Source organism: Procambarus clarkii, chromosome 11 (assembly GCF_040958095.1).
Source record: "Procambarus clarkii isolate CNS0578487 chromosome 11, FALCON_Pclarkii_2.0, whole genome shotgun sequence".
In the NCBI taxonomy this organism is placed as follows: Eukaryota; Metazoa; Arthropoda; class Malacostraca; order Decapoda; family Cambaridae; genus Procambarus; species Procambarus clarkii.
In genome coordinates, this window is record NC_091160.1 from 33,331,413 (window position 1) to 33,354,931 (window position 23,519).

General features: G+C 43.8%; 2 protein-coding genes across 2 annotated transcripts in view; both read right to left on the minus strand.

Annotated features, from left to right (window-relative positions):
* Positions 1–23,519, minus strand: part of LOC123748492 (muscle M-line assembly protein unc-89) — a 206,445-nt gene that overhangs the window by 148,877 nt on the left and 34,049 nt on the right.
* On the minus strand, positions 1,413–6,964 carry LOC123752329 (uncharacterized). The gene has a single exon (XM_045734385.2). It carries the CDS (start codon positions 6,908–6,910, stop codon positions 4,649–4,651), a length of 2,262 nt encoding a protein of 753 aa, XP_045590341.2. The 5' UTR covers positions 6,911–6,964; the 3' UTR covers positions 1,413–4,648.

Genomic DNA, 23,519 nt, shown 5'->3' on the forward strand with positions numbered 1-23,519 from the left:
TGATAGACCTTAATAACCCTCCAGAGGTTGATAGACCTTAATAACCCTCCAGAGGTTGATAGACCTTAATAACCCTCCAGAGGTTGATAGACCTTAATAACCCTCCAGAGGTTGATAGACCTTAATAACCCTCCAGAGGTTGATAGACCTTAATAACCCTCCAGAGGTTATCAGGTCTTAATAACCCTCCAGAGGTTATCAGGCCTTACACTCCACACCCAAGAAGAGAATTATACTGTATTCATTAATAACTATAATTATGTTATATGTATATAGATTAGTATTATTACTTTGATATAATTATGGCCTAAATTTGTGTAGCTGAAAACTAGTGATAGAAAACAGTGAAACGAGAGACAAACAACACTTGTTTAGAGGCAAACACCATCACACACACATGTAAAGATTGTCAAACAAACAAACAAACAAACACTCCTCTCAGCAACAAGGACAATAAATCTAAGCTTTAGTAAATAAAACTCCTTATTTTTTTGCTTTTAGTAAATAACTTTCGAAAACTCGCTCCATGTTTCAGTTTGTTAATTAAACTAATTATCAACGCACAATTACCTTTTGGTAAACAACAAACAACAAACAGCAAACAAAACCATTAGCAACTTACCTTAACAAGTCGCTCGTGTAGCATTGTCTTCACCAACAATTCTTGTTTACTAATTTATTAAAGAATTACTTATAAAAACTATGAATTCTGCCGTCTATTAATCTGTAATGTGTAATAATATTTACTTTTCTATAAAAGTAATATCATCAGTAAAACTGATGATATTGTAAATTTGGAAAGGCAAGTCAATTATAAAAAAAATCGACTAATTGCGACTGCAAATCTTATCATCGTATCTATTTTGGGCAACAACACTAAAATTTCTTTGTAAATGAATCAAATACTTTTAATAACAAATCAGGAGCTTGATTTTTTTTTATATTAAATTCGTATGTCAGGTGTTTATTAGCAAAAAAAAAAAATAGCGTCATTAACTTTTAGAACAACATACAACCCGCTCTCGCACTATCTTACAGTCAATATTGACTTATTAAATATGTGCATATGTGACATACTAAACATACTAGTTTACCTTGAAAAGCTTCAAGGTAAAAATAAGATGCTTATCTTAACATACTAAGAAGGTTAGGTAAGGTCGGTGTTTTCTATGAAGCTTTTTAAGGTAAACTAGTATGTTTAGTATGTCACATATGCACGTATTTAATAAGTCAATATTGACTATACGAAAGTGCGAGAACGGGTTGCAACATAATACTAATTATGTGTATACGTTTGTTTACACTAAATTGACCAATTTCCCTTCAAACTGTCCTCAGTGGCTCAAATAACGAGCCAATAAAGGGAGTACCTAAGCAGCTGGAAACAGAAACCATTGAAAATCAAACTCTCATTACAATTTCTTCCCTTTAATGTGTCAAAACTTACACGAAAAGTGACCTGAAATGTCTACACACAACAGTGTGAACATTTCTGGCTAGGTATACACATCCGAACCTATACATGAGCACAAATGTATTTATACACCACGTGTGCATACATGTATACAGGCGCCCATACATACCTACACATGTGCACATACATATTCATGCGCGACAGCCTACATATATATATATACGTAAGTTCACGTACATATGTGGCTTTACAACAATACCCGAAGACTGACGATAAGAATCATACAATAGATAGATAGACGATAATAATTATACAATAGGTAGATGGACGATAATAATTATGCAATAGGTAGATGGACGATAATAATTATACAATAGGTAGATGGACGATAATAATCATACAATAGGTAGATGGACGATAATTATACAATAGGTAGATGGACGATAATAATCATACAATAGGTAGATGGACGATAATCATACAATAGATAGATGGACGATAATAATTATACAATAGGTAGATGGACGATAATAATTATACAATAGGTAGATGGACGATAATAATTATACAATAGGTAGATGGACGATAATAATTATACAATAGGTAGATGGACGATAATAATTATACAATAGGTAGATGCACGATAATTATACAATAGGTAGATGGACGATAATAATTATACAATAGGTAGATGGACGATAATTATACAATAGGTAGATGGACGATAATAATTATACAATAGGAAGATGGACGATAATTATACAATAGGAAGAGACAAAGGTGTAGTCATCTGCTCTTTATTAAAAAAACATGTTTTTGAGGGAATATGGAAATGTTTGGATGAATCAGTGACGTCATATTCATCAGTGACGTCATATTCATCAGTGACGTCATATTCATCAGTGACGTCATATTCATCAGTGACGTCATATTCATCAGTGACGTCGTGGTGACGTCGTGAGCTTTTCATTGATTACTCGAATTAGCAACATTAGACAACGCTTCCTTAAGCTTTAGCTCCTTCAAGCTGCAGCTAAGCACTGAGACGTTGAACAATTTGGCACGTCCTCGCCCATCCAAAAACTGCATCTTCTCGAATTTAAAGACAATTAAATATTAAAATTTCGTGTATAATTAGGCCTAGGGGGCGGTTAAGTCAGGTGAACTGACCTCGTTGGCAAATATTTCAACCCCTACGACCGACTCAAACGCTATATTAATATACGTTATCGTAATCTGTAATAAAATATATATTATCTCGAATATAAGTGAATAATTGTGTATAATTCTGTGTATAGTTAAGCCTAGGTTATAGATTAGGTGGTTTGAACCTGTTGGCAATTATTTGTGGGCGTAGAATTGACAGAGGGGCGCTTTGACAGAGGGGCGCTTTGACAGAGGGGCGCTTTGACAAAGGGGCGCTTTGACAGAGGGGCGCTTTGACAGAGGGGCGCTTTGACAGAGGAATACTTTGACAGAGGAATACTTTGACAGAGGAATACTTTAACAGAGGGGCGCTTTGACAGAGGAATACTTTAACAGAGGGGCGCTTTGACAGAGGAATACTTTGACAGAGGAATACTTTGACAGAGGAATACTTTGACAGAGGAATACTTTGACAGAGGAATACTTTGACAGAGGAATACTTTGACAGAGGAATACTTTGACAGAGGAATACTTTGACAGAGGAATACTTTGACAGAGGAATACTTTGACAGAGGAATACTTTGACAGAGGAATACTTTGACAGAGGAATACTTTGACAGAGGAATACTTTGACAGAGGAATACTTTAACAGAGGGGCGCTTTGACAGAGGACACAAAGTAACAGAGGAACACTTAGAGAAAGGGGAGCTGGAACATGTGAGCTTGGAACAGGTCTCTGACACCGAGGATGACCACACCTTTGGCACCTGTGTAACAGCCTAGTTTATCTTGTTTGAATGTTGACAGAATCACAATATGATATGTTAAGACTTCCCCATACCTACATATTAACATTTTACATATATATATATATATATATATATATATATATATATATATATATATATATATATATATATATATATATACATATATACATAGAAGCAAACTAAAGAAGCTGTATTGTAATTTTTCGAGTGACGTCATGAAGTTATTCAACCAATTAGCAGTTTGCATGACGTCATTACATGACACAAACCCATTTCTTTACTTCATACGTAATTAAAGACCAAAATCAAGTACATGAACTGTCTTATACAGCTTGTTTAGTTGAGAATAAGAAACAATACTCGGAGAGATTCGAAACAAAACAAGAATAACAAAAAACAAAGTAATCGTGAATCATTTTGTATATATATAATGCCACAATTGGTGGAACTATTTACTAGAAAGAAAAGAAAATAATAACATTAATTACACTAAATCAACTTCCTAAACCAACTCAAAATTGTCTCATGTTTGATAACTTCAGTTACAAATAAGTGAATATTTATTTTGATATTGAAATAGACGGATAATTTTGATAAGAGGTGAGTGTAAAAGTCTCCAGTATTCGTTCATCTCATTTAAAAAAAAAAAAGTGAACAATGTAATTTATTAACTGAAAACAATGAGAAAATGAACAATTATCAAATACAACATTGAACAACAATTATTTGCCAAAAATATATAATAATATTAATGATAATGTTATATTTACATATAAAAATTTGTTAATTTAAAAACCATCTTCTATAGTTTATATTCTAAGTTTGTCTAAATATATATTTTTTTTCAAATATTGTGAAGTATTTCAGATCATCTAACACATTAATGTATATACTTTTCTGTTTAAATAATTATATACATTTACATTTTCTAATAGATGTGAAATGTTCCAGAATATCTATGATACATTTGAAGTTCATTTAGATTTTGTTTAAACATATTTTGAAGTTTGTTCTCCGTTTATTTTAATATCACTTTTGTTCATGTACAGATTGTGTGAACCTGCTCAAGCATGAACATTTACTCAACCCAAGGGATCATGAACATTATGTTCGTGAATGTTTGCTTGTTTAATGACCCCGGTGGAAATCCGATCACCTACGGAAGGAAATCCGGTGGAAATCCGTTCACCTACAGAAGGAAATCCGGTGGAAATCCGTTCACCTACGGAAGGAAATCCGGTGGTAATCCGTTCAGCCTGAATTGCTGACGTTCTTATGAACTACTGATGATTAGGTTGACCTTCTGATCACTCATCGGCTACTCATCACCCATCGTTCCCAGTGGCTTGTTGAGGTATTTCTGAGCTAAGATGGTGATTCGGTTCCGCTCTTCTTGCCGGGGTGTTAGACTCCTGCTGGTGCGACTGTCCTCCTCGTCGATGTCCGGCAGGAGGCTGTTGTGAGTCGCCACGGACCGTCCGACGCTCTGGCGTCCGGACCCGAGTCCGCTCGACGATGCGGGGACATGGAAGCCTCCTGTGGGCGGGACGGGGTTTGGGTTGACTCTGTAGGCGCTAGAATACCCACCTCCGAGGTTGCCGTCATAGCTTCCACCGACGTCGTAGCTCCCCCCATATTTTCCACCGGCGTCGAAGCTGTTGCCATAGCCCCCACCGGCGTCGTAGTTGTTGCCATAGCTTCGTCCAGCGTCATAGCTGTTGCCATAGGTTCCTCCGACGTCGTAAGTGCTGCCATAGCTTCGTCCGGCATCATAGTTGTTGCCATAGCTTCGTCCGGCGTCGTAACTGCTGCCATAGCCTCCACCTGAAGCATAGTTGCCACCGTATCGGCCACCACCGCCATAGCCAGTGCCATATCTGCTGCCATACCCTCCGTCGGTGTCATATCCTCTAGGGCCACCGTAACTTGTGTCATTTCCTGCTCCGTAGTTGCTTCTGTAACCGGTGTAGTCTTGGTTACAACCGTCCAGCGCGGCACTGTAGGCCGGTGGACGACGCTGCTGCGGACTGTAACCGCTCATCAGAGTAGAGTCGTACCTGTCTGTCAGGCTGAGGTCTTGTCTAGCCCGTCCGTAAGGGTCCTGTGACGCCCTGCCGTAAGATTCCTGTGGAACTCTACTATAAGAATCCTGCAGAACTCTACTGTAAGGGTCCTGTGAAGCTCTTCCGTAAGGATCTTGTAGAGGACTGCTGTAAGGATCCTGCGAAGCTTTTCCATAAGGATCCTGTGACGCCCTGCCCTGTGAATCTTGCAAATCTCTCGCGTACGGATCAGCGGGACCTCTACCATAGGGATCTTCTGAAACTCTTTCGTAAGATTCTGTAAAAGTTCGCCGGTGCGGGGCCTGAGTTCGATCCTCAGGGTTCTGGCGGTCCTGCGAGGCCCTAGGAGCTGCCAGGTCGCCATCTTGGTCTACCCAGCCCTTACCTGACGGCAGTAGTGCCCTGCTGCTGCCCTCTTGTAGCTGCCTTCCGCGGGTGCCGCGCGGCGCTGCCCTCCGGAGATCGAGTAATGGATCACTTTGGTTCTGAATCACTTGAGCTTCCCGCGCTCTCTTTTCCATGTACCGCTGAAGAGCCCCGCCGGGCCGGCCCACCTGGGGAACCGGTTCTGGGGGTTCCTGCACCTGTTCCGGCTCCTGCGGCCGGATGGGTTTCCGTCTGGTTGGGACAGGAGAGAGGATGGGATCTTCGTCTGGTGTGACGGGACGGCGGGAAGACCGCGTAATCTGATTTTCCCGCGCCATATTGCTTTCAGGGGCGTAGGATCCCTCGTGGCCCCTGAACCCTGAGGGCCCCTGGAGGGCCCTGGGCCCTGAGAGGTCGTCCTCAGGGTCCAGAGTGTCGTCCTCAGGGACGACCAGACGGTCCCTGCGGCCTGAAAGAGGCTGTGGAGAGCGTTCCCTGAGGTCTGTGGCTGCTCTGTGTGTCCCTGTCAGGGGTGTGAAGTCCTCGTCATCCGCCGGCTCCCTGTCCCTAGTATCCGGCAGGCTGGATACGAAATCCCTCGTCTGGCCGACGTGCCGCGACCAGGCGCTGTTCGGAGGTCGGTAACCGAACTCCCGACGTGTCGAGAAGTTGGTGTACTTATCCAGAAGCTTCGCGACGGTGTCGGAACGACACAACGGCGTCGGCTCCGACACTTCATCCAACACGACGGGATTACAGGGCATCAGGGCGCTGTAGGTCGTTCCGTAGTCATCCAGCTCCTCCCGCGTGGGACGACGGTAAATGAAGCTTCCAGCATCAATGCCCGCGAGATCGGTCGCGCCGCGAGACGACCGCCGCTGCGCGTTGGAGGGAAGTTCGAAGTCGTCGAAGTCGCTGAGGGCCTGAGAGCCGCGCCTCTGCGGGGTGTAGTCGCCGTAGCCGTTGAGACCTATCCGGTCGTTCCAGACGCTGGAGCTGGTCCTGGAAGAACGCCGATACGACAGCATGTCGTCGAGGTCGCTGTTGATGCCGTCGTTGTAGGAGAGTCTGGTGGGCCCCGACGACGGCAGCAGCGACGTGTAGAGGAGTTCGCGGGCGTTGGACGACCGTCGTTCACCCAGCATCACCATGCTGAACTGCTCTCCGGAGATGGACCTCTGTTGATACCAGATATGGTTACCGGGGCGATGCTGGCCCGGTCATACTAACCCGGTATATCCGGTCATACTGGCCCGGTATATCCGGTCATACTAGCCCGTACAGAAGGCAAAATACAGAGAAGGCTAGAGAGGTGTAGAAGAGAAGGATAAGGGTGGGGATGGAAGCGGATGGGTGGGATAGGAGGTGGACGATGGCTGCCACCAGCAGCTCTGACACCACTTTTGATACGCCAGCTGCCACCCCAACTGAGGCTCCTACAGGCTGCAAAAACCAGTGGCATGTAGTCGTCATCTTCCTCACACACCACACACACACATGCACACACACGCACACACACGCACATGCACACACACGCACACGCACACACACGCAATGTCCAATGTGCATTTCGATGTGATTGTATTGACTGGGATTCAGGGCTATGGACCATTTAGCAACTAATCCAAAATCAACTTATCTGATTATATTATTATTATTAACATCTTTATTGATTCTTGTGGAATGTAAATAATAAGGAAATGGAACGGTGGTAAGACGTAATTAATGCTTCCTCACATTACAATCAAAACTTTAATTATTTACAGTGTTAAATTGTTGTGTCAATTTTCATCAACATAATATATCAAATTTCTCATAACGTAACGGAGAAGACTATTAATCAAACAGCTTTATCATTCGTCTGGACAATTCTTAGGTCGCTCTTTACACAGATTGAAAATTAGGCAAACTTTAAAATGAGTTTACTAAACTTCCTATTTAATCGTTGCCTTGCGGGGTTGAATGTAGACACAGTAGGCACTTCTGTATATTTATTGACTGAGACAACAAGGTGTATATCTGGCCAGCCGAGGTCCACCTACTCTGGGTCTGTCGGGAGAACTCAGGCTGCTGGGAGTATGGCTGGTGACTGTCTGTCTGGCATGACGTCAGAGGCCTACTCGCCTGTGATTGGTTATGTCTCAACGAACATTCAATTTGAGTATAACACCGCTCGGACACGCTACCAAGTCGACGTCCCTTGTCGACAAGCTCTGGCTACCTATATAGTTACAATGATACTGAAAGGACCTCGGTGGCATTCAATAATGGCTTACATGTGAAATTTGCATAATAATCATAGAAAGAAGATCAGGTGTGAAAAATCATAGTAACAATGCTTTAATTAAACCAGAGTATTAAGAACATGTGTATGTCTACTTATCAGATATGAACAATATAACTCAAGGTATTGCCTAAACAAAATTATTAACATGTGTCAATGGCATGTGCTTGAAAACCATACAAAATTATACAATTATTGCATTAATGGAACAAAGTTCTGACCTAACAACCACAAATGAATTTTAAGATTAGATAATGTGGATTTGTTGACAAATTTTGTGGATACTGAGAAAGGGAACAAACATTTGCTTGTAATGGTCGATAATTTTTCACGGTTTTGCGAACTAGTTCCTATCCCGAACAAAACAGCAGAAACTATAGCCAGTGCATTCCATGACCAAATAATTTGTAGATATAGTATGCCTAAAGTAATCCTTTCAGATTATGGTCCAGAATTCAGTAATAGTATTTTAACTAGCTTGTGTGATTTATATAACATCAAAAAATGTAGCATCATGCCTTATCATCCAGCAAGTAATGGACTAGCCGAACGTACTAACAGGAAAGTGTTAGATGCCTTGAGAGTCACGTTGAATTTTGATAACAACAATTGGGATGATTTTATACCCTTAATTCAGTGTGCTATAAATTCTTCAATTAATGTTTCTACGGGTGATACACCCGTAGAAACAGCCACCGTAGAAACAAACAGCAACACAGTCACCAGCCATGCTCCCAGCAGCCTGAGTTCTCCCGACAGACTCAGAGTAGGTGGACCTCGGCTGGTGACTGTCTGTCTGGCATGACGTCAGAGGCCTACTTGCCTGTGATTGGTTATGTCTCAACGGACATTCAATTTGAGTATAACTTGAGTATAACTTGAGTATTGAGTATATTGAGATATTGATCATTTAAACTGTTATAACCACAGTGTAACAGCCTTACAACTTCTCTCTTCCCTTAGCTGATGTTAAACCTTTACCCGCAATAATTTTCACAGAAACACGATCCGCGAATCGCTTTACAACCAGGTTCCCCATTTACTGCTGGGTAAAGAGGGGCGCACACGTCAGGGGTTCAATACCCAATCGTCTTACCCTTGCCCCTACTGTCAGCTGTCACCTTCTACACCAAGCATCACACCAGAGAAGCCGCTGGCGCTCGGGCTCACCATAGCCCGTGCTACTTGGAACTTGTTCCGAGAAGCTGAATCTATAACAACATCGTCTACGAGGCCACCAATACAACCCAAGTCTCACCACAACAAATTTGAAAATAAAAATTGAAAATCTATAAATATAGTGAGACTCCGCGACTGACGTCTGCTCTTGGGAAATAGCGAGCATAAGATTACACTAACATTCACTTCTTGGGGAGCAAATATTCTTGCTTTCTGGTCAAATGTTTTTAACAAGATTTTGACGGAGTTCACGAAATTGTATTTCATCAACTAAGAAGATTTGGCGCTACTAAAGAGCCCAGAGCCCCCAACGGCAGTGTGCTTTTGTGTTGAACGTTATGAATGAAACATTGCAAGTTGCACAGAAAGCCGCAGCAGTAAATGGAAATTCAAACTGATATTTAACTAACTACATTTCTACTTGGCATATAGTTGTTCCGATCTCTATATAAAGGCAGGTCAGGCAGCCAGAGCAGGGGAGGTCAGGCAGAGGTCAAGCAGACAGAATAGTAACTAATTAGGGGTTTAGAAGGTGTCGTAAAGTCTAAGATCTCGTGAACTAAGACCTCCTGAAGATCTCTAAGACCCCTGAAGGTCTAAGATCTCGTGAACTAAGACCTGAAGATCTCTAAGACCCCTGAAGGTCTAAGGTCTCGTGAGCTAAGTCTTGCTTCAGAGCTGATGGTAGACCCCAGAGAATCTTGGCCCAAATTGGGTAACAGAAAATAAGAATTGGGTTTCTCGCTATTTCTACGTTTTTTTTTTTTGTGAAGGAGATTTGCATAAAGCTGACTTGAGTTAGCTATTAGTTAGTAGCATAAGTTAGTGATTAACGAGCCTGAAGCGGTCGGAATTAAGGAAAGAAAATGCTTTAATAGGTTCTACCCGACGTAGAAACTCGCAGCTATTGCATTAATTTAAATAAATCATACCTGAATTAAAATAAAAAAAATAAAAACCACGGGAAAATGAATAAAATGTTTAAAACAAATGGATTATATTACAGGGTTTTAATATGAAAAAAGGGGCAACAAGACTTCTTCTTAAAGAAGACTTTAAGACGTAATTCATTTGCTACCGACGCACACGACGCCGAGTCGGCTGACGACGACGTCATTACCGACGCGCGACTAGACGTATATGTCTCCCGGAATTAAACGAAGGGGTAGTCGTGCAACGTCGCCTCCTCCGACGCACGACGACGCACGACGACTACCACAAGCAACACTACGCTTCCCGTCGTTAAACGTAAGTTTTAACGTCGAGACGCAAACTGGCGATATTGGTTCACTCCTTAAACACGCCATCTTAAGGATTATATATATTAAACAACTGTCAGGTAAGGAGGTAATTGATCATTTCTTCACATAATTGGCACACTAACTTGGCTCGAGTCTTGGAATGAGTTAAAGGTAATAATCAAGTTGTCATGTATTTTCTTCTCACTAGGAAGACATTTTCACGACGTTTCGGTCGTCCTGAGACCCTGACCAAGTCGTAGTGAGGGAGAGAGGAAGAGGGAGAGACGACACGACGGAAGAGGAGAGAGGGAGAAAGTGGTGAAGAGTCATTAAACCCGAGATAAAACATGTCTTCATTTAAGGTTTAAGGTGGTCCCCCATGCCTTAGCTTCATATATGTACTCGTAGCTTCATATATGTACTCGTAGCTTCATATATGTACTCGTAGCTTCATATATGTACTCGTAGCTTCATATATGTACTCGTAGCTTCGTATATGTACTCGTAGCTTCATATATGTACTCGTAGCTTCATATATGTACTCGTAGCTTCATATATGTACTCGTAGCTTCATATATGTACTCGTAGCTTCATATATGAACTCGTAGCTTCATATATGTACTCGTAGCTTCATATATGTACTCGTCTAGTTGTACTTGCGGGCGGCGGGTTGAGCTCTGGCTCTTTGGTCCCGCCTCTCAACTGTCAGTCAACTGGTGTTTGACAGGTTCATTAATAAGGTGTGTTGGGTTACTTGTTTTAGTCAGGCTATTGTGACTTGTTGACTGTATATGTTGTGTGTGTGTGTGTGTTTGTGTGTGTGTGTGTGTGTGTGTTTGTGTGTGTGTGTGTGTGTGTGTGTGTGTGTGTGTGTGTGTGTGTGTGTGTGTGTGTGTGTGTGTTTGTGTGTGTGTGTGTGTGTGTGTGTGTGTGTGTGTGTGTGTGTGTGTGTGTGTGTGTGTGTGTGTGTTTGTGTGTGTGTGTGTGTGTGTGTGTGTGTGTGTGTGTGTGTGTGTGTGTGTGTGTGTTTGTGTGTTTGTGTGTGTGTGTGTGTGTGTGTGTGTGTGTGTGTGTGTGTGTGTGTGTGTGTGTGTTTGTGTGTGTGTGTGTGTGTGTGTGTGTGTGTGTGTGTGTGTGTGTGTGTGTGTGTGTGTGTGTGTGTGTGTGTGTGTGTAGAGTAAATGTTGTCACCCAACAGGTGAGCGGGTAATTGGGTTGTTAAGGCCGACCTGAGAGACTCGTAGAGACAGCGCGCGAGTGCGCGCGCGTGGAAAGCACTACACACCCACACGTACACACGCACACACGCAACAACACCCGAAAACGATTGTATACAATATATCAGAACATTATACACTACAGTTTTCAGGTGAAGGATATACACGAAAACTTTATTTTTTTAATACATTTATACATATATATATATATATATATATATATATATATATATATATATATATATATATATATATATATATATATATATATATATATATATATATAGTTTGTAAATAATAAAAGTAACAACATTTACAACAAAAAGGTATTCGTCTCTAGGTGTGGCACCTTGGCACTACAAGATGGGCACCTTGGCACTGCAAGATGTGGCACCACCGCCTGGCCAGACATACAAGAAAATACAATAATACAATGCCTCAAAATACAATGCCTCATTGCCAAGAAAACTATCTGCGTAATTCCTCCCTCCCTTGGCACTTGGATAACGCCAGCTCATTGGTGGACTCTAGCCAGCTGGACTGTGATTGGACGAGAGCATAATAACCCGCTTGCTGATTGGCTGACAGGATTGTTTGGCGACCCGTAATTGGTCAGATGTTTTCCCCCAGTTGTTAGCAATGAGGTGGTTGGGGTTTATTTTTAAGGTGAGGCATTTTTGAAGACATTTCGAGATTTGGTTAACTATTGTGTCATGTGTGTGTGTGTCAGGTCTTGTATTGTGTCATGTGTGTGTGTGTCAGGTCTTGTATAGTGTCATGTGTGTGTGTCAGGTCTTGTATAGTGTCATGTGTGTGTGTGTCAGGTCTTGTATAGTGTCATGTGTGTGTGTGTCAGGTCTTGTATAGTGTCATGTGTGTGTGTGTCAGGTCTTGTATAGTGTCATGTGTGTGTGTGTCAGGTCTTGTATAGTGTCATGTGTGTGTGTGTCAGGTCTTGTATTGTGTCATGTGTGTGTGTGTCAGGTCTTGTATAGTGTCATGTGTGTGTGTGTCAGGTCTTGTATAGTGTCATGTGTGTGTGTGTGTCAGGTCTTGTATAGTGTCATGTGTGTGTGTGTCAGGTCTTGTATAGTGTCATGTGTGTGTGTGTCAGGTCTTGTATAGTGTCATGTGTGTGTGTGTGTCAGGTCTTGTATTGTGTCATGTGTGTGTGTGTCAGGTCTCTGACACACACATGACTGAAGGAGCGAGAGAGAGTAACATAGCTACGAAAATATATATTGACATATATATTCCTTTTATAACACAATATATTCCCTTTATAACACAATATATTCCTTTTATAACACAATATATTCCCTTTATAACACAATATATTCCCTTTATAACACAATATATTCCCTTTATAACACAATATATTCCCTTTATAACACAATATATTCCCTTTATAACACAATATATTCCCTTTATAACACAATATATTCCCTTTATAACACAATATATTCCCTTTATAACACAATATATTCCCTTTATAACACAATATATTCCCTTTATAACACCACCACAACAACAATACGTCTTTGGCAAACACAACAAGGGAAAGAATTTGTTATTACCTAACATTACCTCTCCTAGCCAAGCTAGAGAGAGAGAGAGAGGCAAGGTTCGATTCCCCCTTCTGGAATCGAACCTGAGACGCAGAATATCATCTGACAGATCAGTATACTCTAACCCCTCAGCCAGCAATTGCCTAAAAGGGTTGGGGGGGACCACTGAAGCTTTACACACACAGTTGACACTGAGTGCGAGCCCCTAGCATAGTCTAGGAGTTACTGAATTGTTTGTGCCTGGTATAGACCACGAGTGTTGCTGGGTGGTGGAGAGTCTCACGATTCTCCAACACATTTACACACTCACTGGCTAAGTGGTTATAGTACTGAGCTGCACTGGCGACCCAGATTCGAATCACGGTGGGGTCAAGGAGTTTACATAGGCTTGGGCAGCAGTCAAGTTTCACTGCTTAGTCAAGCTGTTAGGTTGATAAAAGATTTTTCCCCGGGAAGACGTTTATTTTGGCGGGAAGTTCAAGTACCCCCAGATGGCTTAACCGCGTTGCCAAACGCATGATAAGTCTTGAGATAACTGTCCTCCTCTTTCTCTCCCACGTTGTCGAGAACGGCTTGTGTATTGACTAAAATATGGGTAAAAACATAATCTATAAATCTCTACAGTCCAATATGTGTGTTTCTTCAGCTGTGAGTTATTTCACCCATAAATTAAGGAGAAAGATTTGTTAACCTCAGCGTTTGGCAACTTGGCAGACCAGGATGCCACATGTACGAGACTTCCTTATGACACGTGTGTCTCACCTCTTAAGAATGCTTATTTTCACTTGAGAGAGAGAGAGCAAACACACGATTCGTAAATCTTGAATAAGAGATATGATTCTTGCAACTGTTACAATCATTAGTTTACGCAAGAAATGTTTTAAATATATTTAGAAAAAAACAGGAAGATTGGAAACTCAAAAAACAAGATGGCGGTGGCGAGCTGTCATGGCGGACACTGTAGTGAGAAGTGTCTGTCTCCCAGACACGTGGGAGGATTGGGAGACCTCCCTCGTGGCTCCCACACACGTGGGAGGACTGGGAGATCTCCCTAGTGTCTCCCCCACACGTGGGAGGACTGGGAGACCTCCCTCGTGGGTACCAGGCTGTTGGAAACTCAATAGCGATCCAATTCGAACATCCCGGAGGAGGGGAAATTGGAGTAAACGTCCTACTCCGAACCTAGAAGCGTTCGTAAGCGTCTATACCCAAGGCGTTCGAAACATTCCCCCCCCCCGAGGCGTTCGAAAGGTCAACCCCATCTCCCCGAGGTCTTGGAAACATTCCGGTCATGTGCCCGTCTCACCCCGCCGACCATCACAGTCTGCCAAAACCAACACTTTACCAGTGTGTCAAGTGGGCCACCGAGGCCTCTAAAGTGGCACCCCGCGTGTCCTACACCCCCCCCCCCACCAGCGGTGCCAGTGCCATATGGCACCCAACGTGATGGCCAGCCCGGCCCCCCAAGCACCACGTGTCCTCTGACCTGAGCTCCATATGACTTATCTTGAGGTTATCTTGAGATGATTTCGGGGCTTTAGTGTCCCCGCGGCCCGGTCCTCGACCAGGCCTCCACCCCGAGGAAGCAGCCCGTGACAGCTGACTATCTTATCTTGAGGTTATCTTGAGATGATTTCGGGGCTTTAGTGTCCCCGCGGCCCGGTCCTCCACCAGGCCTCCACCCCGAGGAAGCAGCCCGTGACAGCTGACTATCTTATCTTGAGGTTATCTTGAGATGATTTCGGGGCTTTAGTGTCCCCGCGGCCCGGTCCTCGACCAGGCCTCCACCCCCAGGAAGCAGCCCGTGACAGCTGACTATCTTATCTTGAGGTTATCTTGAGATGATTTCGGGGCTTTAGTGTCCCCGCGGCCCGGTCCTCGACCAGGCCTCCACGCCCCAGGAAGCAGCCCGTGACAGCTGACTAACTCCCAGGTACCTATTTTACTGCTAGGTAACAGGGGGCATAGAGTGAAAGAAACTCTGCCCATTGTTTCTCGCCGGCGCCTGGGATCGAACCCAGGACCACAGGATCACAAGTCCAGCGTGCTGTCCGCTCGGCCGACCGGCTCCCGGTCAGACCTAAGTTATATTTTGCACTGAAATGTCATTTGTAAACAAATTCACAAGGGCCGTGACGAGGATTCGAACCTGCGTCCGGGAGCATCCCAGACGCTGCCTTAATCGACTGAGCTACGACAGGGTCAAAAAAGCAGTTGAAACCAGAAGTTCTGCTGAACTTAGTTGGATCCTGCAGCCTCTCCGAGACACAAACCAGGGTTTTACACAACTCCCCCCTGCACTCGAGCTATGTTAATAGGCTATTGTGATTTCTCTGTGTGTAATTTAATTTGTATTTATATTTTTTGTCCTTTTAAGTGGTTGGGTCACCATTCCTTCCCCCCGTCCCATCCCAAATCCTTATCCTGACCCCTTCCCAGTGCTATATAGTCGTAATGGCTTGGCGCTTTTCCTATAAATTATTTTTATTTTTGTCCGTTTGTCGGGGGGACAGGAAGCCCGTGTGTGTATATATACGTTAGGTTTATATCGCAGTCCCCCTGAAGGTACAACTCACACAAGGTCGAAAATCGCTTATCAATAGACCGAATAGAAAACACAAGATAAATTGCTTTACTTTCCGCAAGATTCGAACACATTTCCGTACGTCCGGTTTCAATTAGAACGTCGCGTTGAGATGAACGAGTGAAAACCATGACTCATAACCCCCCCCCTTCCCTTACGAAACCTGTGTATCTTTCCTCAATTACTTTGGCTTAGTTTAGATTTCTGAAATAGTTGACGAAGGTGAACCAGGTTGTGTCTGACGATAATAACCCCAGGGTTGTTAAGCGCCCAATTAGCTCGGCATGTGTTCAATACCTACAAACTAACTCGAACAAACAAACAAACAAACAAACTCGACGGAGGCTGTACATGTTGTTGTTGTTGTTAAAGATTTAGCTACTTGGGATGAATTGTCCACGTAGCACGGGCTATGGCGAGCCCCGTAAAGAGGATGTACAGTGTGTGGAAATTTAAATACCTGTTGAGACGTGGCCCCAGAAATCCCCCCCCCCCCCCTTACGCCTCCCTTAGTGAGGTGTTTAGAGTTCCTTGTTTACTTCTTAACTGCTGGTGAGAGATATAGTCAAGACGGGACGGCTAATATTGCCCTTGTTGGAGGTGTTGAAGGTGTTGGAGGTGTTGGAGGTGTTGAGGGCGTACAACATGTGAGCTGCTCAGTCCCCCACCTTCACCTTATCTTACATCTCTTCCCAGAATTGTGTATAAGTGACTACCACAAAATCCATACAGTCTTTTTGCTCTGTCTCTCTCTCTCTCTCTCTCTCTCTCTCTCTCTCTCTCTCTCTCTCTCTCTCTCTCTCTCTCTCTCTCTCTCTCTCTCTCTCTCTCTTTCTCTTTCTCTTTCTTTCTCTCTCTCTCTCTCTCTCTCTCTCTCTCTCTCTCTCTCTCTCTCTCTCTCTCTCTCTCTCTCTCTCTCTCTCTCTCTCTCTCTCTCTCTCTCTCTCATAAGGAAGGTTGATATCTAGGGAGGCTGACTCACGTCTGGGAAGGATTTGCCAACGAAGCGTCGACTTGTGAATCACCCCCTACACACCCTCCCCCCCCCTTCCCCCTTCCCCCCCCCCTTCCCCCTTCCTCTTACTCACTCTTCCTCTTTGACCCCCCCCACCCCCCACCCCCACTAAACACTCTCAACTACCCCTTTTCACTTCTCACAACATACTTTACTCACATTCCACCTTCCTTACATTCCCCCCCCCCCCCTTCCCTCCCACCAACCCCTATCCCCCTTCCCTTTTGCTCCATCCCTCTAGTCTCCGTCAGCAGATAAATATAACCGATTCATGCTTATATATAGAAGGAGGGTAGCAAAGTGCGTCACTAGGGGAGGGAGGGTTGAAGGAGGGAGGGAGGGAGGGAAAGGGTGTTGGGTAGGGAGATATATGAAGTAAGAGGTCAGTGTTATATATATATATATATATATATATATATATATATATATATATATATATATATATATATATATATATATATATATATATATATATATATATATATATATATATATATATAATCTATCTCACTTGAACTCTACTATGACCCCTCAGAGGATCGAACCCTGGTCATCACGGGTCTCCCTGATGACCAGGGTTCTCTATATAACTACTGGCCGATCAGGGGACTTACCTGCACACCTTTTATGACCAACCAGCACCCGGCGAGACTCGTGGCGCGTTATCTAAGTCCAGTTATTTCACTCGCTTGGATGGCCGGAGGCTCGAACTCCGGTACCACTTGCATGTTTAGAGTGAGCATCGTGGTCTAGGAGCCTAGAGTGACGGGCACGGGTTCGAGGTATTTAAGAGACAGTTAGCGTTACCTGATTACCCAATTAAGACCTCCAGAGCAGCTGTCTTGGACCTCTTAAGATGGTGCCAAAGGTGTCAAGTGAGGTGTCAAAGTTTCTGCCAACTTTCTACCAAGTAATCTACAAAACTGTACTATAAACAGGTGACAAAAATACCTCTAAATGTGTTGCCATGAGTACATCCTATAAAATGTACCCAAATACCTCCCAGAGTACTCCAAATGTCCCCAACACCTCCCAGAGTACTCCAAATGTTCCCCCAACACCTCCCAGAGTACTCCAAATGTTCCCAACACCTCCCAGAGTACTCCAAATGTTCCCAACACCTCCCAGAGTACTCCAAATGTTCCCCCAACACCTCCCAGAGTACTCCAAATGTTCCCAACACCTCCCAGAGTACTCCAAATGTTCCCAACACCTCCCAGAGTACTCCAAATGTTCCCAACACCTCCCAGAGTACTCCAAATGTCCCCAACACCTCCCAGAGTACTCCAAATGTCCCCAACACCTCCCAGAGTACTCCAAATGTCCCCAACACCTCCCAGAGTACTCCAAATGTGCCCAACACCTCCCAGAGTACTACAAATGTCCCCAACACCTCCCAGAGTACTGGAAACAAGCAACTCACTCCCCCACACCTCCACCAGGAAGTAATGCTCTGTCACACCAAGAAACCTCTTCGTCACAACATTCTACCAGCGGCCGCCCCAACAATCACAGCTTGGAAGGACAGAAGAGAAGGACAGTTGACAAAGGACAGTCGACAAACACTCACAACATGAGAATAGTTAATAAGTTGTTAACCCACCTCAAGGGGCCTGGGGGGGGGGGGCAATCAACACCTCGTGTCATCGCATAGTTACAAACAGGCATCAAGAACACATATATATATACTGACACCAGAAGCGGTTGGGTACGCAGCACCGGTCTGGCACCCCTCCACGTGGCGGGCACAAAGGAGTGACTATTAAGAACAAACAAGAGTGGTGCCAGTAATACGTGATATGACAGCCTCCTGCTTCCGTCTCAAGCCTCTCCTCCTTGCCCAACCACTACCACCACCACCACCACACCTCTCTGTCTACTACCCCCTGCCCCCCCCCCCTAACAGGCTGTCTGTCTGGGCGGCCAGCCAATAGCATAGCAGCAACGTGCTAGTTATAAATACACACAACACACACACACACACGAGTACTTTTCCTTGTGTTTCCTCGTGTGTGAGAGAGAGAGAGAGAGAGAGAGAGAGAGAGAGAGAGAGAGAGAGAGAGAGAGAGAGAGAGAGAGAGAGAGAGAGAGAGAGAGAGAGAGAGAGAGAGAGAGAGAGAGACGAAATATGTGTCTACCTGTCAATACAGATTATTCTATTCAACATTATATCCTTAAACATTCCCACCACATTATTTTACTGTTAACATTATGGTTATTGTTCCTTAACCTGCTCCTTAACCTGCTCCTTAACCTGCTCCTTAACCTGCTTCTTAACCTGCTCTTTAACCTGCTCCTTAACCTGCTCCTTAACCTGCTCCTGAACCTGCTTCTTAACCTGCTCCTTAACCTGCTCCTTAACCTGCTCCTTAACCTGCTCCTTAACCTGCTCCTTAACCTGCTCCTTAACCTGCTCCTTAACCTGCTCCTTAACCTGCTTCTTAACCTGCTCCTTAACCTGCTCCTTAACCTGCTCCTTAACCTGCTCCTTAACCTGCTCCTTAACCTGCTCCTTAACCTGCTCCTTAACCTGCTCCTTAACCTGCTTCTTAACCTGCTCCTTAACCTGCTTCTTAACCTGCTCCTTAACCTGCTCCTTAACCTGCTTCTTAACCTGCTCCTTAACCTGCTCCTTAACCTGCTCCTTAACCTGCTCCTTAACTTAACTTAAGGAACATTTAAGTAGAAATTTAACGTGTGTGTTAATAATATATTGTAAAAAAATTTACAAAACTCCATATTTACACAAATTCTATTTTCCTGGGTGTCACATAATTTTACAGGGTTGTGGAGGGAGAGAAAGAGAGTTACCTGAAAGAACTTGGACAATAAACGAGCTAAACAAAAAGCCATTGATGATAAGTTTGTGGGAGCAGCGAGAACGTGTCGCGGTTCAGAGAGGAAACGCTCGCTTTTAACGCGTCTGGAGCTCTGAGGAGCTCAAGATATCAAGTTGATTGGTTATATATGCATTATATAATAATATTTTTTTTTCCTTTTAACTTGCAATTGCAATGATTTTTAGTGCTACTTAATTTGTAGCCCAATCGCTTTTGTAAATAAGTAATCATGTATAATAAAGTATATGATACAAATGAACAAATCCACAAGGGCCGTGACGAGGATTCGAACCTGCGTCCGGGAGCATCCCAGACACTGCCTTAATCGACTGAGCTACGACAGGGTAAAAGGGTTGAAACCGAAGTTCTACTGAACTTACTGATACAAAATATATACAAAAATATGATGCAAAAAAGGGGGGTGATAGGAGAAGGAAATGGTCATATCAATTTAGAGATAAATGACAAGATTTATCTTCGAATGCTCTTTATTTTCTTCTCCGAGGCTATGGGACCCCCACACTTGTACCAGAGGTGGGAGCTAGGGGTACCCCCCCGCCCATCAGGAGAGACTGAAAGCACTAAGGGCGCCTGACAGCTGAGTGGACAGCGCTTCGGATTCGTAGTCCTGAGGTTCCGGGTTCGATCCCCGGTGGAGGTGGAGACAAATGGGCAAAATGTTTCTTTCACCCTGATGCCCCTGTTACCTATAGCAGTAAAATAGGTACCTGGGAGTTAGATAGCTGCTACGGGCTGCTTCCTGGGGGTGGAGGCCTGGTCGAGGACCGGGCCGCAGGGACGCTAAACCCCGAAATCATCTCAAGATAACAATCACAAAATAAAACCATTAGAGTGATTGTACACTAAACAATCTCAGTATACCATCATGTATAGCACCGCTGGGATTTACAGTATACCATGTATTCATACATGTACCAAGTATACATAGGTGAAACATGCAGGAATATTGCCGTGAGAATACATATGAACACAAGAGTACCAGTCGGGTGGAACACCGAGAGGTCTGTACCACACAGCCAGCGACCAGGAGCTAATGTATATAGTATTGTGTATATTGTATAATGTATATTGTATAATGTATAGTCATGAAGCATTACTACACTATCAAATACCCCTCCATCAGACACCACAAGACCAACAGACATACGAGACAGAGCTCAAATTAAAGTTTGAGAGGAATAACAGTAATTGTCTACACTTGAGAGGCATCAGAGTAAACAATTCTCTCTACCCCTCAGGAACAAACAAGTTGTTTAGTGTAATTACTCGTTTAAGTCACCCTGGCCTCACGCCTTATTTCTTCACTAATAGCAATAATAATAATAAAAAACTAATAATAAAAATAATAATATTTATAAAAATTATATTAATAATAATTTATATTTACATAAAATACGTATATTTGTATAAGGAGGGTGTGAGAATTCAAAGGGGAGACAATGTTAATTATAAAGTCAGAGCATCATATGTATAAGTCTTGTAACATCTCTTCCAAACTTGGGCTGAAGAAAGTGTGTGTGTGTGAGCACTGAGCTCTCTATCTCAGCGACACACACACACACACCTGGCGCCACCGAGCGCTGCTCCACAGCAGTCGTCGTTAAAGTCACTTGTGCGGAAAGTCTTGACGTGTATATATATATATATATATGCATGTTTTCTGCTGACCGAATGTTCGAATCTGTCGCCGAACTGCGGCTCATATTTACGGACGTTTATATTCCAATGTGCAAACATGGTTTGCCTTTTTTTTAAGACTTTTGTTACTGTTGTGGCGTAGTTATTAAGACTTGGTATTACTGCCTCTGTTTCTCAACTTGTATCACACTTTCTATAATATTATCTTATATATATAGAGAGAAAGATTTTTTATGTTCGGATCATGTTATATTTATGATTTAGTTGTGGGAGCCGGTCGGCCGAGCAGACAGCACGCTGGACTTGTGATCCTGTGGTCCTGGGTTCGATCCCAGGCGCCGGCGAGAAACAATGGGCAGAGTTTCTTTCACCCTATGCCCCTGTTACGTAGCAGTAAAATAGGTACCTGGGTGTTAGTCAGCTGTCACGGGCTGCTTCCTGGGGGTGGATGGAAGCCTGGTCGAGGACCGGGCCGCGGGGACACTAAAAAGCTCCGAAATTATCTCAAGATAACCTCAAGATAGTTAATTATTTACGGCTCAAGTCAGATTGAGTTGTTGCCTTACTGCATTCTCTCTTCTACTTTTTTTAACTAAGACTAGGGGGGGGGGGGGGGGTTCATAAGGACTGTCAACTGACGTGCCTAGTGAAACTGCAAGCACGAGCTGTTATCTCAGCTCATCTGAAGCCTGCACCTAGAGACTCCTTTATTTCATAAGAATGTACTCTGAAACTATCACATTGGGAACTATCATTAAGGGACACTATCGGACTCCATCAGACACCACACCATCAGACTATATAAGGGAGAATTCTCTGTCTCTCTCTCTCTCTCTCTCTCTCTCTCTCTCTCTCTCTCTCTCTCTCTCTCTCTCTCTCTCTCTCTCTCTCTCTCTCTCTCTCTCTCCATCTACGATATCCTACAACTCTGTAAGATCCCAAGAATCCTTCCTAAATTCCTGTCATTTAGGATTGAATCTATTCCTAGTAGACTTTACCAAGGGAACTGAACCTCTTCCTGGAGAGTTAAATCCTCTTCACCGGGGGCAAAATCTCGCAAAAATATACATCCTAATAATTTGTATTAATAAAGCTAGCAAACATTTATATATAGAAGTAAAAATTCGGGTTCGAGTAATTACGTGTGTAGGAGCAATGGCGGTATGTTTGTTGGTCTCGGATAAAATGGTTCGGAAATTCACAGGCGAACACTATTTCATTTACGTTGCCTCTGTCAAGACAAGTTTCATAATCTTTCGCTCAACTTGAAGTGTTTTCGTTCGACAGTCTCTATCGCCTCCTTGGAGCGTCGTATTATTGACGCATACTCTATCCTAAGACCCCCCAAAAAATCGTCGTACTAGAAAATGGTAGTGACTGACATACGTGTCCCGTTTTCTGTTGTGGGTCCTCTGGTTTGGTTAGGATAAAAGGGGGGTACTTTAGTAGGACTGTTTCTTGACGTTGGGAGACCTTAGGAGAGATCTCGCAGCTGGTTCTACGGTCTCCACGAGAGATCTCGCAGCTGGCTCTACCAACAAAATTATGGATGTGATAGTGACGTGTGTAAGAGACAGACAGACGGCGGAGCCAGCCAATCAGCATCGATGTTGCGGTGTGTAGATGAGGAAGTTGACAGCGTGTGCCATCTGATTGGCTGTTACGTGGAACTGGGCAAGTGTGGTTACGGTGGGCGGGGGGGGGGGGAGGGGGGTGAGATGGTGGTAGGCATTATGGTGTAGGTATGGTGATAGTCGAGGCACACACACACACACACACACACACACACACACACACACACACACACACACACACACACACACACACACACACACACACACACACACACACACACACGCACACACACACACACACACACACACACACGCACGCGCGTGCGTGCGGTCCACACGTTCTTGTCGTTTGGCCCAGTGACAGTATTCCCGGGCCGCTATAGGCTGGGCCGCGCCATCCACGTGACCAGGCACGGGCTCGCCATAGCCCGTGCTACTTGGGACATTTTGCTCCAAGTAGCGAATCTTTAACAACAACAACAACGTGACCAGAAGTGAGAGAAGGAGTGAGGGAGGGAGGAGAGGTAGGCATGTGAGAGACAACCTCAGGTAGGGAGGGGGTGGGGGGGGGAGGGGAGGGAAGAGGAGGGGTAGGGCGG

Coding starts and splice junctions, on each gene's coding strand:
- LOC123752329 (XM_045734385.2), bottom strand. CDS start 6,910: ATGGTGATGCTGGGTGAACGACGGTCGTCCAACGCCCGCGAACTCCTC.